At 44.7% G+C, this 15,579-nt stretch overlaps 1 protein-coding gene across 1 annotated transcript in view; it reads right to left on the bottom strand.

Moving 5' to 3' along the window:
- Positions 1-2,222: 2,222 nt before the first annotated feature.
- Positions 2,223-15,579, bottom strand: part of LOC122552159 (CD209 antigen-like protein C) — a 284,890-nt gene continuing 271,533 nt past the window's right edge. Inside the window, exon 8 of the mRNA XM_087983487.1 lies at positions 2,223-13,882. Within this exon, the coding sequence (XP_087839613.1) occupies positions 13,741-13,882 (142 nt within the window). The 3' untranslated portion in view covers positions 2,223-13,740. The remainder of the gene's footprint in view (positions 13,883-15,579) is intronic.

Here is a 15,579-nt window from a genome sequence, read left to right as displayed (position 1 = left end):
ACCTGTCGGCCGACTTTTTGTCTGCCCCAATGTCATTTGCCCAAAAAATAATACATTCTTTCCACATACAGGGCCCAGTCTTTGACAGGAGAGTTGAACGAGTCAAGTTTCCTAATTAGAAGCATTATGAAATGAATACCTAATCTAACTGAACGATGACTGTTGTAAGCGAAACACTTCAAGAATGTGGTTATCTCTTGTCATCACTGAAATAACTCCATGCAGTCCAGTATTCTGTCAGCAAGTCACCCGGTATTTACATGCTCAGAGCTCAAATCTGATCCAGTGAACTCACAGCTGGCTCCCAGAGTAAACAGAATCCCTGATGCTCCATCCTCCTGTTTATTTCTGTCAGCCAGGGCTCCCTGACTGTACCAGGTTAACAGGCCCAAACATGGAACTCCTATTCGATGTGACTCACCTGGCTGATCTCATTCCAATCACTACAGTAAATTTTAAAACTGGAGCACTCAGAAAACTGAATAGGAGCCAAATGAGCTAAACTAATTCATGTATTCACTGACCGCAAGGCACGGAGCCTGGTGGTGCTGACAGAGGATGCAGACCTGAGTATAGAGGGTCCTACCTCAAATCTTTTCACTGCTCAATCTGAGCAGTAACTCATTATGAATTTCCTTACATAAGTTCCTCTGCAAGTCGTTCACAATTCTCAGGTTTGTTTTCTAATCTTTCTGTGGCCATGGGTGACTAAATCTCTGTCAACTGCTCCAATTCTACACTTCTTTATGTCTTTGTATCCTCATTTTACATTTCTGAACTCTGTCATCTCCTCCAAACCTGCATATCTCTGTAACTTGCTCCAGTCCTATGAATCTTCCCTTCATCTCTCATTTCCTCCAAATGTACAGCCTTCTTCAAATATAGAAGATTCTCTGAGGACTGACAGGGTGGATGTTGTGGCGTGGGGTGGGGGTTAGGAAGACAAAGTGAGTGATATTGGTGACAGGTCTAACATGCCAAGTCAAATTTCCCAAAATTTGCATCATGACTTTCAAGCTGATTATTGGGCATGGAAAGATGCTACTGTCATCGATTAAGCAGCCCAAACAGTGTACTCTGTCCCATTCACCAAAATGTTTGATTATTAAAGGCTGTCTTCTGGGACACAGAGACTGGAGCTCACCATAGTGGACATTCTGTTTATGGAGGAGACCGGGAAGAAAAGTTGCTGAGTTTAGGGCTCAGTGGGTATCATGAAAGAGGCTTAGAAGGCATACAGAAAGATTACTGTATGGGGAAATGAGGTGTATTCTTTGAGCAGGCAGGTGAGGAGGGGCAGTGGTATTTGAATTTTATTGGGAAGAGTCGCATACAGTGATTGCAGAGAACGTAAATATTTGCATCAGTGACATCAAAAACATGGAAATTCACGAAGTTATCAAGTGCAATATTTGTAAAGTTCACAGTATGAGATGTTAAAACTCATTTACCAGAAAGGGATAATGTGCAAGTTGATAACTTCTAAGTAAAAGAGGAAATCACAGCATTCTGTGATCTCAAGGCAGAGCTACAATGTAATTCAGTTAGATGTTATACTATATTTAAGTTCATCATGAAAAATGTAAAAATACTTATCCAGTGCAAAAATACAAACAGAAACTCACAAACCAAGAATCATTCTTAAACAATGCAGTTTCAGCATATTGAAAACCAAACGCATAGTTATTGATAAAGAATGTGCAGGAAATTGACTCTTATAGTTTGTTTAGATTAATTAAAGCTGTTTTTGCTGACCCCATTAATGCATACCCATACTGCATGTGTGAAACATCTTGCCATGGCAGCTGAGGACACATTTATTTTCAAGGATTTTTCAATGTATATTTGTTCCTGAAATGACATTGCTGGTAAAAGCCAGCCTTTGACATGTTGAGGGAGTGGGCAGTTGCATTGCTGATGAAGTATAATGTGGATAAACGTGAGGTTTTCCATTTTGGCAGCAAAAACAGGAAGGCAGGTTCTTACCTGAATGGTGAGAGATTGAGAAATGGAGAGGTGGAACAGGACCTGGGTGTCCTTGTAGGAGTAAGTGAGGACTGCAGATGCTGGAGATCAGGGCTGAAAATGTGTTGCTGGAAAAGCGCAGCAGGTCAGGCAGCATCCAAGGAGCAGGAGAATTCTTCCTGAAGAAGGGCTCATGCCCAAAACGTCGATTTTCCTGCTCCTTGGATGCTGCCTGACCTGCTGCGCTTTTCCAGCAATACATTTTCAGCTCTGGGTGTCCTTGTAGACTAGTTGCTGAATGTAAGCATGTTGGTGCTAAAGACTGTGAAGGTAAATGGTACTTTGTCCTTCGTGATGAGAAGCTTCAAGTACAGGAGCAAGGATGTCTTGCTGCATTTATACAGAGTATTAATGAGACCACACCTGGAATACTGTGTTCAGTTTAGGTCTACTTATCTGAGGAAGGATGTTCTGCCAATGGTGGGCTTGCCACAAAGATTTACCAGACTGATATCTGGGATGACCGGACTGATGTATGATGACAGACTGGATTGGTTATGGTTATATTAACTACAATTTAGAAAAATACAAGATGATCTCACAGTAACCTATAAAATTCTAACACAGCTAGACAGGGTACACACAGGAAGGATGTTCCCAATGGCTTAGACAGTGTAGTGGTTAGCATGTATAGTAAGGTGATCACACCACAGGTTCACACTTCACAGGCAGGAAGGGAATGGGTGACCTCCAGGCAGGGCAGGAGGGCTAAGCAGGCATTACAGGAATCTCCAGAGGCTATTCCCCTGTAAAACAGATTGACTGTTTTGGATACAGTTGAGGGGAATGGCCTCTCGGGGGATAACAGCAGCAGCGATATTCATGGCACAGAGGGAGGGAGAGATAGGCTTAGAAATGCTGTACAGGGGATTCAATTGTGAGGGGAATAGATAGATGTTTCTGTGGCCACAAATGCGAGTCCAGGGTGGTGTGCTGCCCCCTGGTGCTCGGGTCCTGGATGTCTTGGAGCAGGTCCACAACATTCTGGAGGGGGGAAGTGGTCATGGCACCTATTGATACTAACAACAGGGAACAAAAAAGGGATGAGGTCCTGAGAGCAGAACATAGAGAACTAGGAAGAAAGTTGAAATGTAGGAATCAAAGATTGTTACTTCAGGATTCCTACCAGTGCCATGAGCTAGTCAGAGTAGAAACAGCAGGATATATAGGATGAGCACAGGAAGGTTGGAAGATGGTGCGAGGGGAGGATTTGAGATTCGAGGGGCGTTGAGACCAGTTCTGGGGGAGGTGGGACCTGTACAACTTGGAGGGGTTACACTTGTGCAGAACTGGGACTGATGTCTTTGTGGGGGTACTTGGTAGAGTGGTTGGGGAGGGTTTAAGCTAGTGTCGCTGGGGGATGGGAACCGGAGGTGCAGGGCAGTAGATGCAGAAATTGCAGGAGAAGTAGAGACCGAGGCAAACATTACTAATTTCAAGAACAAGCAGGGAGACCCTGTAGAAAAGTGCGGGGAGGTGCTCTGAAATGCATGTGTTTCTATGTGAGAAGTATAATAGGCAAGGGAGATGAACTTAGAGCTTTGGTTAGTACATGGAACTATGACATTGTTATGATTTCAGAGATTTAGGGAAAACAGGGACAGGACTGCCATCTGAATGCCCCAGGATTTAGATGTTACATTTAGATCACAACTCCTTGACCTTTATTACTGTCATGGAGAGGGGCAGGAGCAGATGGTATGGGAAAGTATTTATTTTGGAGAGAGGGAATTATAATGCTATTAGGCAGGAATTGGGGTGCCTAAGTTGGAAACAGATGTTCTCAGGGAAATGCACGACAGAAATGTGGAGGCTGTTTAGGGAGCACTTGCTGATAATGCTGCATAGGTTTGTCCCACTGAGGCAAGGAAGGGTGATGACAAGGGATGTGGAACATCTAGTCAAGAGGAAGAAAGAAGCTTACGTACGTTTGAGGAGGCGAGGATTAGACAAGGCTCCAGAGGGTTACAAGGTAGCCAGGAAGGAACTAAAGGATGGACTGAGGAGAGCTAGAAGGGGACACGAAAAAGCGTTAACAGGTAGGACTGAGGAAAACCCTAAGGCATTCTACCCCTATGGGAACAAGAGGATAGCCAGAGTAAGGCTATGGCCGATCAGGAATAGTGGAGGGAACTTGTGCCTAGAGTTGGAGGAAGTAGGGGAGGTCGTTAATGAATGCTTTGCTTCAGTATTAACTGCTGAGAGAGACTTGATGTTTATGAGGACAGCGTGAAACAAGTTGATATGCTTAAACAGATTGATGTTAAAAAGGAGGATATGCTGAAAATTTTGAAAAACATTAGGATAGATAAGTCCCCTGGGCCAGATGAGATATACCCAAGGTTTCTACTGGAAGTGAGGGAAGAGATTGCTGCACCTTTAGTGAAGATCTTTGCGTGCTCACTCTACACTGGAGTACTGCCAGAAGATTGAAGGGTGGCAAATGTTATTACTTTGCTCAAGGAAGGGAATAGGATAATCCAGGGAATTAGAGACCAGTCAGTCTTAATGTCTGTGCTGTGCAAAGTGTTGGAGAGAATTCTGACAGACAAGATACATGATTACATGGAAAACTATAATTTGATTAGAGATAGTCAGCATGGCTTTGTGAAGGGTAGGTCATACCGAACAAGCCTTATTGATTTCTTTGAGGATGTGACAAAAGTTATTGATGAAGATATAGCAGTGGATATGGTGTACATGGATTTTAGCAAGAGATTTGATGACATTCTCTAAGGTAGGCTCATTCAGAAAGTAAGAAGGCATGGGATATTGGGAAATTTGGCTGTATGGATACAGAATTAGCTGGTCAGTAGATGACAAAGGATGGTAGTTGATGGAAAATATTCAGCCTGCAGCTCACTGACCAGTGGTATTCCGCAGGGATCTGTTCTGGAACTTCTGCTCTTTGTGACTTTTATAAATGACTTCACTGAGGAAGTGGAAGGATGGATTAGTAAGATTGCCAATGATATGAAGGTTGGTGGAGTGGTGGATAGCATGGAGGGCTGTTGTAAGTTGTAACGGGACATTGACAGGATGCAGAGCTGTGTTGATAAGTGACAGGTTGAGTTCAACCTGGAAAAGTGTGAAGTGATTCATTTTAGAAAGTCAAATTTGAAGGTGGAATACAAGGTTAAAGGTTGGATTCTTGCCAGTGTGGAGGAACAGAGGAATCTTGGGATCGATGTCCATAGATCCCTTAAAGTTGCCATACAAGTTGATAGGGATGTTAAGAAGGCATATGATGTGTTGGCTTTCATTAGCTGGGGTATTGCATTTAAAAGCCACAAGGTCTAACATACGAGGAACGGCTGAGGATCCTGGGATTGTAACAAAAGAGTAACAAAAAGATGGGGTACTGGGCTAATGGTCGGATACTTGGTAGTGTGGATGAGCAGAGGGATCTTGGTGTCCATGTACACAGATCTCTGAAAGTTGCCACCCAGGTAAATAGTGCGGTGAAGAAGGCATATGGCGTACTGGCTTTTATTGGTAGAGGAATTGAGTTCCGGAGTCCTGAGATCATGTTGCAGTTGTATAAGACTCTGGTGCGGCCGCACCTGGAGTATTGTGTGCAGTTTTGGTCGCCATACTATAGGAAGGATGTGGAGGCACTGGAACGTTTACCAGGATGTTGCCTGGTATGGTAGGAAGATCGTATGAGGAAAGGCTGAGGCACTTGCGGTTGTTTTCATTGGAGAAAAGAAGGTTTATGGGTGACTTGATTGAGGTGTACAAGATGCTTAGGGGTTTAGATAGGGGTGACCGTGAGAACCTTTTTCCACGTATGGAGTCAGCTATTACAAGGGGGCATAGCTTTAAATTAAGGGGTGGTAGGTATAAGACAGATGTTGGGGGTAGGTTCTTTACTCAGCGAGTCGTGAGTTCATGGAATGCCCTACCAGTAGCAGTGGTGGACTCTCCCTCTTTATGGGCATTTAAGCGGGCATTGGATAGGCATATGGAGGATAGTGGGCTAGTGTAGGTTAGGTGGGCTTGGATCGGTGCAACATCGAGGGCCAAAGGGCCTGTACTGCGCTGTATTCTTCTATGTTCTATGTGCTATGTTCTATGTATTCATTGGCATTTAGAAGATTAAGGGGAAATCTAATAGAAACTTACAAGATAATACATGGCTTGGAGAGGGTGGATGCTAGGAAATTGTTTCCGTTAGGTGAGGAGACTAGGACCCGTGGACACAGCCTTAAAATTAGAGGGGGTAAATTCAGAACAGAAATGCGGAGACATTTCTTCAGCCAGAGAGTGGTGGGCCTGTGGAATTCATTGCCACAGAGTGCAGTGGAGGCTGGGACGCTAAATGTCTTCAAGGCAGAAATTGATAAATTCTTGATGTCACAAGGAATTAAGGGCTACGGGGAGAATGCGGGTAAGTGGAGTTGAAATGCCCATCAGCCATGATTGAATGGCGGAGTGGACTCGATGGGCCGAATGGCCTTACTTCCGCTCCTACGTCTTATGGTCTTATGGTTATGCTGCAGCTCTTTCGAGCCTTTGTTTGTACCACATGGAATATTGTGTTCAGTTCTGGTTGCCTCAAACCAGGATGCTCTCTGCACAGGAGGGCATGTCTTATAAAGAAAGGTTGAGGGAGCTCGGGATTTTCTCATTGGAGTGAAGAAGGGTGAGAGGCAACTTGGTAGAGCTGTACAAGATGATGAGAGGCATAGATAGAATGAATAGTTAGAGACTTTTTCTCAGGTCAGAAATAGCTATCACAATGGGGCATAACTTTAAGGTGACTGGAGGAAGGTAGAGGAGAGATGTCAGAGGTTGGTTCTTTACACAGAGTGGTGGGTGCATGGAATGCCAGCAATGGTAGTAGAGTCAGATCATTAGGAGAGGGGCAGGCGAGGTGAGGAGCCTGTGACAGGCAGTCAGTGTCACTGAGAGGGGCACTCGGCCTTTTGGCTAAGATCAAGTGTCTGTTCTTATCAGGACAGGGGTCGAGTTGCGAGTCATCAGAGCTAGTGGAGATCATCGCTGGATTGTGATTGGACGTTGGAGGATCGTTTGGTTGTGCTGACCTGCTATTGGTGGATCTTCATGCTGGCTTCGGCCTAACGCCAATTCAGGGACCAGCCAACCACAGAGCTATGGCCTCAACAGCTGCCCACAGCCCTGGGCAGGGGGTTCGAAACACAGTCCGGGTGACTGTGAAGAAGGTGGAGGATCGTACACCGGTGGATCGCATCCTGTTTATTAAGAAGATACTGCTGGGATGCTGTGGGTTCGCTGCAGCGGATGTGTACTGTCTGCAGGATTTCTCTGGGGCAGGCTACTTTGATGTGACCTTCAGGAGTGTGAAGCAGTGCGAACAGCTCCTGAAGGTCTTCAAGGAGAAGGAAGGGGAGCCGCTGTTTTCATCTTGTCAGCAACCCCATTGTGTGTGCTTCCTGCACAGAGAAATCGGGTTGTTACAATCCATATGTACAACCCCTATGTTCCAGCGACTGATGTCCTGACCTTCCTGGGAAGGTACGTCCAAGTTGAGGGAGAAGCCACTGATGTGATCGACACCTTTGGAGTCTGGACCAGTAAGCGGCAGGTGAGGGTGACTCTGAGGGTCGATGGCAATGGGAACATTCTCCACCCACCCTGGAGCTTCGCAATTGGAGGGAGCAGAAAGTGTGCCGAACCTGCGGGAAGCCGGGACACGTGGTGGCGGATTGCAAGGGGACCATCTGCAGGAACTGCAAACAGGAGGGTCACCTGACTAAGGACTGTCAGGAAGAACAGAGCTGCAACCTGTGCGGAGAGGCGGGCCACATGTACAAGACCTGCCCAAGACGGGGGGGGGGGCCCACTTACGCACAGATGGCTGGAGGTGGCAATGCGAGCCGTGGACCCCCAAAGACCAGTAAGGTGCACCCAGACAGCAGGGAAACAGAGTCTGGTGGCACCCAGAAAGAAGAACAGGCTGGAGTGGAGGAGGTGGCAGCCAGCGGAGAGACACAGCAGCTGATCCTAGCTCGAGGTGGGCAGATGGAAGCAATGGAGGAGAAGGTAATCGAGCAGAGGAGTGGATACCTGTTAAAAACAGGAAGAGAAAATCCGGCCAGGCACCCAAAGGGGGAAAAGACAGCTGCACGAGGGAGGGACGGCCAGCTCTTCGGATGGGGAAGATGGGCGCAAAGAATGTCATCACCACCAGAAGAAGAGACAGAGCGCCGTAGATAAAGAGGAGGGCATTTCCTCCCAACCAGGAAACAACGGGCCCCCCGAAGTCCACCCTCCACCCAGTGAGAACCAGGGGGTACCCACTGCCCCACAACTACAGACAACTGAGAGCTGCGATCCTTTGACAGTCCCATTGTCAGACACAGAACTGGACGGTGCGGACCCTTGCCTTGGCTCAATGACTCCAGAGCAGGTAAATGACCCCAGTGAGGAGCTGGATAGCTACCTCAGCCCAGCGAGGGTCCAGCAGTTTGTGCTCACCATGGGGATGCAGACAGCTTCCCCAGAGACAGGACAGTCAAATGGACAACAGTAACCCCATACACTGGGATTAAAAAAGGTTCATTTGCTATCGTATAACAGGGCACCCACTCAGTAGGTGTGTTCTGCTGAAGCCACAGCTAAATAATAAGAGACTGGATGGTTAATAAAGGGAACTGTAAATAGGATAAGTGTAAATTCGAGTAATTCAATCTGTTTTTTGTAATGTTAAGACATGCAATGTATATATCTATGAACGACATGACAAATTGTACAAGTACCAAAGATTTATTTCTATGAATAAAGTATATTTTAAAATTTTAAAAAAAGTAGAATCAGATCATTAGGGACATTTAAACAACTCTTGAATAGGCACATGGACGATAGTACAATGAAGGATATATAGGTTAGTTTGAACTTAGAATAGGATAAAAGATCAGCACACAACATTGAGGGCTGAAGGGCATGTACTGTGCTTTACTGTTCTCTGTTCTATGTTTCAGGTGTGATAGAAAAGGATGTATAAGGCATGGGGGAGTTGCATTACTGGCAAAGGAGTACCTCACAGCTGTACTGAGGGAGGATATATCAGAGGACTTGGGCAGTGAGGCAATATGGGTAGAACTCAGGAATAGGAAATGTGAAATCACAGTGTTGGGGGTATACCACAGGCATGCTGACAGCCAGCTGGAGATAGAGAAGAGAATATGTAGTCAGATTTTGGAAAGATGTAAAAACAGCAAGGTTTAGTGGTGGGTGATTTTAACTTCCTCTACATTGACTGGGACTCACTTTGTTCTCAGGGTTTGGATGGGGCAGAATGTGCAAGGACCATTCGGGAGGGTTTCTTGACATAGTACGCAAGCCGTTCCACCAGGGAAGGGGTTATATTGGACCTGGTTTTGGGAACTGAGCCTAGTCACGTGTGTGAAGTTTCAGTGGGGGAGCATTTCGTGAGTAGTGACCATTATACCTTAAGTTTTAAAGTACTCATGAATAGGCTTAACAGCAGTCTTCGGACTAAGGTGTTAAATTGGGGGAAAGTGAACTATAACATTAGGCAGGAACTGGACAGTGTTGACTGGAGGCAGCTGTTCAGGTGTAAATCTACACTGGGCATGTAAGAATATTTTAAACATCACTTGATAAAAGTTCAAGAGTGGCACATTCCTGCAAGAATGAAGGATAGGTATAGCAACTTATGTGAACTGTGGATGATCAGTGATGTATGGCTTTGGTCATAAAGGAAAATGAAGCATACATAAGGTGTAGGAGGATGGAAAGTGATAAAGCTCTTGAAGTATATAAGAAAAATAGGAAATAACTTAAACAAGTAATCAGAAAGATTAAAGGGATAATGAAAAGTCATTAGCGAACAGGATTAAGGAGAATCCCAAGGCTTTTTATAAAGATATAAAAAGCAAGAGAGTAGCCAGGGAAAGGGTTGGCCCACTCAAGGACAAAGGAGGGAGTCTATGTGTAGAAGAGGTAGGTGAGCTCCTAAATGAAGACTTTGTGTTGGCATTCACCAAAGAGAAGGAATTGGTGGAGATGATAACACGGAATGAAGTGTCGAGTTTCTAAGCTAAGTTACTATTAAAAAGGAAGAGGTGTTGTGCAACTTAAAAAGTATTAAGGTCAAAAAGTCCCCAAATCCTAATGGGATCTATCCCAGTATATTGAGAGAGGCAAGAGAAAAAATTGCTGGTCCATTGACAGACATCTTTGTATCCTTTTTGGTCACAGGTGAGCTCCCAGAGGACAGGAGAATAGCCAATTTTGTCCCATTATTTAAGAAGGGTAACAAGGATAATCCAGGAAATTACAGGCCTGTGGCCCTCACATTGGTGGTAGGGAAATTATTGGAAAAGTTCTCAGGGACAAGATCTATACGCATTTAGAAGGAAATGGACTTATGAGTAATAGACAGCATAGTTTTGGGTGGGGGAGGCCATGCCTCACTATCTTCGAGGTTTTTGAGAAGGTGATGAAGATGACTGAGGGAAAAGTCGTTGATGTTAAATACATAGACTTCAGTAAAGCCTTTGACAAGGCCCCTCATGGCAGACTGGTACAAGAGGTAAAGTCACATAGTATCAGGCGTGAGCTGGCAAGATGGATACAGAATTGGCTAAGGCAAAAGTGAGGACTGCAGATGCTGGAGATCAGAGTCTAGATTAGAGTGGTGCTGGGAAAGCACAGCAGGTCAGGCAACATCCGAGGAGCAGGAAAATCGATGTTTCAAAGCTTCATTCGTGATGAAGGGCTTTTGGCCGAAACGTTGATTTTCCTGCTCATCGGATGCTGCTTGACCTGCTGTGCTTTCCCAGCATCACTCTAATCTAGACACAGAACTGGCTTAGTCCTCAGAGACAGTGGGTAGCGTTGGAAAGATGTTTTTCAGAACAGAGGGCTGTGTCTAGTAGTGTTTCACCAGGATCAGTGCTGGGAACTCTGCTGTTGGTGATCTCCATAAAGGATTTGTAAGAAAATGTAGCTGATCTAATTAATAAGTTTGCAGACGATACAAAGATTGGTGGAGGTGCAGATAGTGAGGAGGATTGTCAGATGATACAGCAGGATATAGATCAGTAGGAGGCATGGGTATAAAAATAGCAGATGGAGTTTAATCTGGACAAATGTGAGGTGATGTACTGTGGAAGGTCAAGTACAAGTGGAAATTATACAGTGAATGGCAGAACCGTTAAGAGTATTGATATGCAGAGGGATCTGGATGTACAGGTCCACAAAATACTGAAGGTGGCAGCACAGGCAGGTAAGGTAGTAAAAAAGGCTTATGGCATGCTTGCCTTCATTGGAAGGGGCATTGAGTATGAGCTGTAGCTTTACAGAACTTTAGGCAAGCACACTTGGAATATTGCGTACCGTTCTGGTCACCACACTATCAGAAGGATGTGAATGCTTTGGACTGGGTACTGAAAAGGTTTACCATGATGTTGCCTGGTATGGGAGATTTTAGCTGTGAGGAAAGGTTGGATAGGCTGGGTTTGTTTTCACTGGAACACAGGAGGTTGAGGGGTGACCTGATAGAAGTTTAGAAGATTGTGTATGGAATGGATAGAGTGGAAAACATGAGGCTTTTTCCCAAGGTGGAGGGGTCAATTACTAGGGGGAACAGGTTCAAGGTGCAAGGGGGAAGGTTTAAAAGATTTGTGTGAGGCAAGTTATTTTACACAAAGAGTGAAGAGTGCCCAGAACATGCTGCCAGAGCAGCTGATGGAAGCAGATATAATAGCAGCATTCAAGAAGTACTGAGACGAATACATGAATAGGAAGGGTCCAGAGGGATGTGGATCCTGTAACTTAAGACAGTTTTATGTGGAAGGGCAAAATACATCAGCGCAGGCTTGGAGGGCTGAAGGGCCTGTTCCTGTGCTGTATTGTTCTTCATTCTTTAACTAGAGTCCAATACCAGGGTCACAGTTTAACAATATAGGGTTGGACATTCTAAACAGCACAACATGTTTAAGATCCCTTTAGTTCCTTTGCTTCAATGGGATTGGCTGGTGGGTGAAAGGAACAGAACACTTCAGTGTACAAACAGTGCACTGTCCCTTAAACATTGCGGAAATACGGAATTAAAATAGAAAGTGCTGGAGAAAATCAACAGGCCTGGTAGCATTTACGGCAAGCCATATAGATTTTGAGATGAGACAAAATATTTACACTCAGACAGTGGTGATCCTGTGGAATTCTCTGTCACAGAAAGCAGTTCCGGTCAAAACACTGAATATTTTCAAGAAGAAATTTGACAGCGTTATCAGGGCGAAAGGGATCAAAGAGTATGGGAGAAAGTGGAAGCAGGATACTGAATTGAGTACTCAGCCATGATCATATTGAAGAGCTAAATGTTCAACTCCTGCTCCTATTTTCTGCATTTCTGTTTCTTGCTGTCCAACCTGAACTGTCCTTTGAGAAAGTATTGGTGAGTCACAACGAGGTCATATTAGAAATTAATTGATGAAGCAGCATCATAGTTCTTTGCTTGCTTTGAATATGAATTACTCAGCAAGGGCAGGGTTATTTGCAGTATTTCATCCTGAATCTCACACACTCACTGCATTGCACACTGAACGCTATGCTGATTTGATATTGGTCCACTAGTCCATTGTCTTGTTGGGAATATAAAGCAAGGGAAGGGAGAGCAAATGATTCAACTCGTACAAAGTCTAATAATTCCATCCATTTAGAGTAGCTTCAAAGCATTTGTGTTCACTGCAGATCATACAAAGTGCTGTAATTGTATGAAGCCTAGTCGCAAAAAATGTTCAGATCAATCTGGTTTCAGCTGCTAATTTTCCAAATATTTGGCCTTTGATAACCTTCAGCCCTGAGTTACAGACCCATTGATCTAATCAGGTAACCTTGTTAAACAATGGTCTCCCAGGAAAGGGGAGGTGTTAGAGGACATGCAAGTGGCAGGGGCACAGAGTATGGGAATGGGAGGGCTGACAGGCGTTGGGGTGGGGAGGAAGAAATGAGAGGCAGAGATGGAGGGAAGAGGGGGAGGAGAATGATACCATGCTGCAGCTCATCTCTCTGAGGTTAGGCTGAAGCAAAACCATGGCGGTGGGCTTTTCTGTCCACACACTGAGAGCTAAAGGAGCAAGAATGGCTCATAATCCATTACATCCCTTGAAGGAGGAGGTGAGATGTCATGAATTCTAAACAGCCAACATGTTTAAGATCCCTTTAGTTCCTTTGCTTCAATGGGATTGGGCTGGTGGGTGAAAGGAACAGAACACTTACACTATCCCTTAAACATTGCAGAAATATGGAATAAAAATAGAAAGTGCTGGAGAAAATCAACAGGTCTGGAAGAATCTATGGCGAGCCATAAAGATTTAATGTTTTGAGTCCAGTATAACTTCTTCAGAACTAAAATATTAACTCTTTCACTTACCACACACACTGCCAGACCACCTGAGTTTCTATGGTTCTTATTACATATCTCCCAGCATCCACAGTATACCGTAATTATTGATCTGAATCAACATAGTACAGGAATATAGGGACCGTGCAACATACGAATCTTCACATCGCTGAATTGAGATAAAGGGGAATAGCCTGATTGCTTTCAGTGGGATTTTGGAACGTTACGGTCAGGAGAGTGAGGGAGATCACTTGCTACTCCCTTCTCCTGCCAATCCCAGCTTAGAGTTATTTACCCAAGGTACAACAGACTGAGCACTTCAAAGTGATTTACTTCCCTCCCTTTCCACTGGTGGAACATTAAGGAGAATTAAACTGTGCTGGCTTTTCACAGATCCAATGTTGAGAGACATTACATGATAGATCATTCCATTCTCCATTACTGTATATTTCTGCACAGTCTTCATCAGAAGCATTATTTGGTTCACCCTCAGACCAAAACCTAAAGAAAAGAGGAAAATACAATTCATGATAAGAATTCATACTGCAAATTAATGCAAAATCCCAGTGAGATTCAAACAGTTGAACTTCTAAGAATGGCTGAGTGTGCCTGTTGGTTGTACTAAACCACAGTAATGAAACCGAATGGATTAACTGGCATTGACATGGCACCAGAAAAGACAATAGTTTACCTCACCTTACTAACCTTGAAAATACCTCCTTCCTAACATTTGGGCTGAGGGTGTGGTGTGGGGCGCAGACCCAAAATTGTCTCACAGACTAGTCAAGAAATAGCCTGTGACCATCTTACCCACAGAATCCAAACATCCAAACACCACCATCAACAGAATAGGGTGTTTACCTGTTCCACAGTTAGGTCAGACACATTCGTGATGGCACACTAGTTTCTGGTTGGGAGGGAATAATCTTGGAAAGTCCTCAACCATTTGTCCAGTCAAACATGGTCAAGAAAACCTCCTGCTGACCATCATCTAATGCCCTCTCTGGGCTAATAAGTCAGTTCTGCAGCATACTGAACATTACTTGAATTCAAAGCTGAACTCAGAGCACAGAATGTACTGTGTGTGGGGGAACTGTGCCCAGCGCTGAGAATGATTCAGTAGGACCTCTGCTGACTGAGCTGGCCAGTGACATCGGCTTGACTGAGCTTGAGGTTGAGGTAATCAACACGAGGGATAATCGACTTTTGACTTTGACCTCCCCAAACTACCTATTGCGGATGCATCTATCCATGTCAGTAAGTTAAGAGCAAAAGGGATTCAGCACTCGAAACTGGGCATCATTGAGGTGCTATGGGCCATCAACAGCAGCAGAACTGTGGACGATTGTAACCTCATGGCTGGCAGAGTGAAGAGTGCAGGAAGGCATGCTAAGAGTAGCACCTGGTGCATCAAAAACTTGTCAACTTGGTGAAGCCACAGTACAGGGCACAGAAAATCAGAGAAATCAGTGCATGGTAGACAGTACTAAAAGATCTCAACAACCAACAAATCAAAGCAAAGTACTAGAGATGCTGGAAATCTGAAACAAACAGAGAGAATCCTGTATAAAGTAGCAACTATAACACCTCCAGTCAAAAATGAAGAGAAACAAAACATTTAATTTGATGTCTAGCATAGAGAAGGTGTCAGAATTCATCATGAAGGAGATTACTGCTGGGCATTTGCAAGAAATAAAACCAGGAAGTACTGGAGAAACTCAACAGGTCTGACAGCATCTAAGGAGAAAGAAATAGACTAGGTTTTTCTCTCTCTATTGATGCTACCAGACCTGCTGAATTTCTCCAGTACCTTCAGTACTGTTCAGTACCTACGCAGGCACTGTGCCCCAACTCTTCTGCCGTTACATCGATAACTGCTTCATTACAGCGGCCTGCAAGCAGGCTGAGCTGCAGCAGGTCATGACTTTGTCCACAACTTACTTCCTGCCCTCAAATTCACTTGGTCCATCTCGGACACCTCCCTCCCATTTGTTGACCTCTCCATTTCTGTTTCCGGCGACAGTCTCCAGACGGATGTTCACTATAAACCCCCAAACTCCCACAACTACCTGGATCACACCTCCTCCATTCATTATTCTGTAAGAACCCATCCCATTTTCCCAATTCCTCCGCATCTGCTTGGACGAGGAGACATTCCACTCGTGAGCATCCCAGACATCCACCTATTTCGAACAATG

The sequence above is a fragment of the Chiloscyllium plagiosum genome, unplaced genomic scaffold, assembly GCF_037043375.1.
Source record: "Chiloscyllium plagiosum isolate Xiang-an unplaced genomic scaffold, Cpla_swu_hap1 HiC_scaffold_45, whole genome shotgun sequence".
NCBI lineage: Eukaryota > Metazoa > Chordata > Chondrichthyes > Orectolobiformes > Hemiscylliidae > Chiloscyllium > Chiloscyllium plagiosum.
This window is presented reverse-complemented; position numbering and strand designations above follow the sequence as displayed.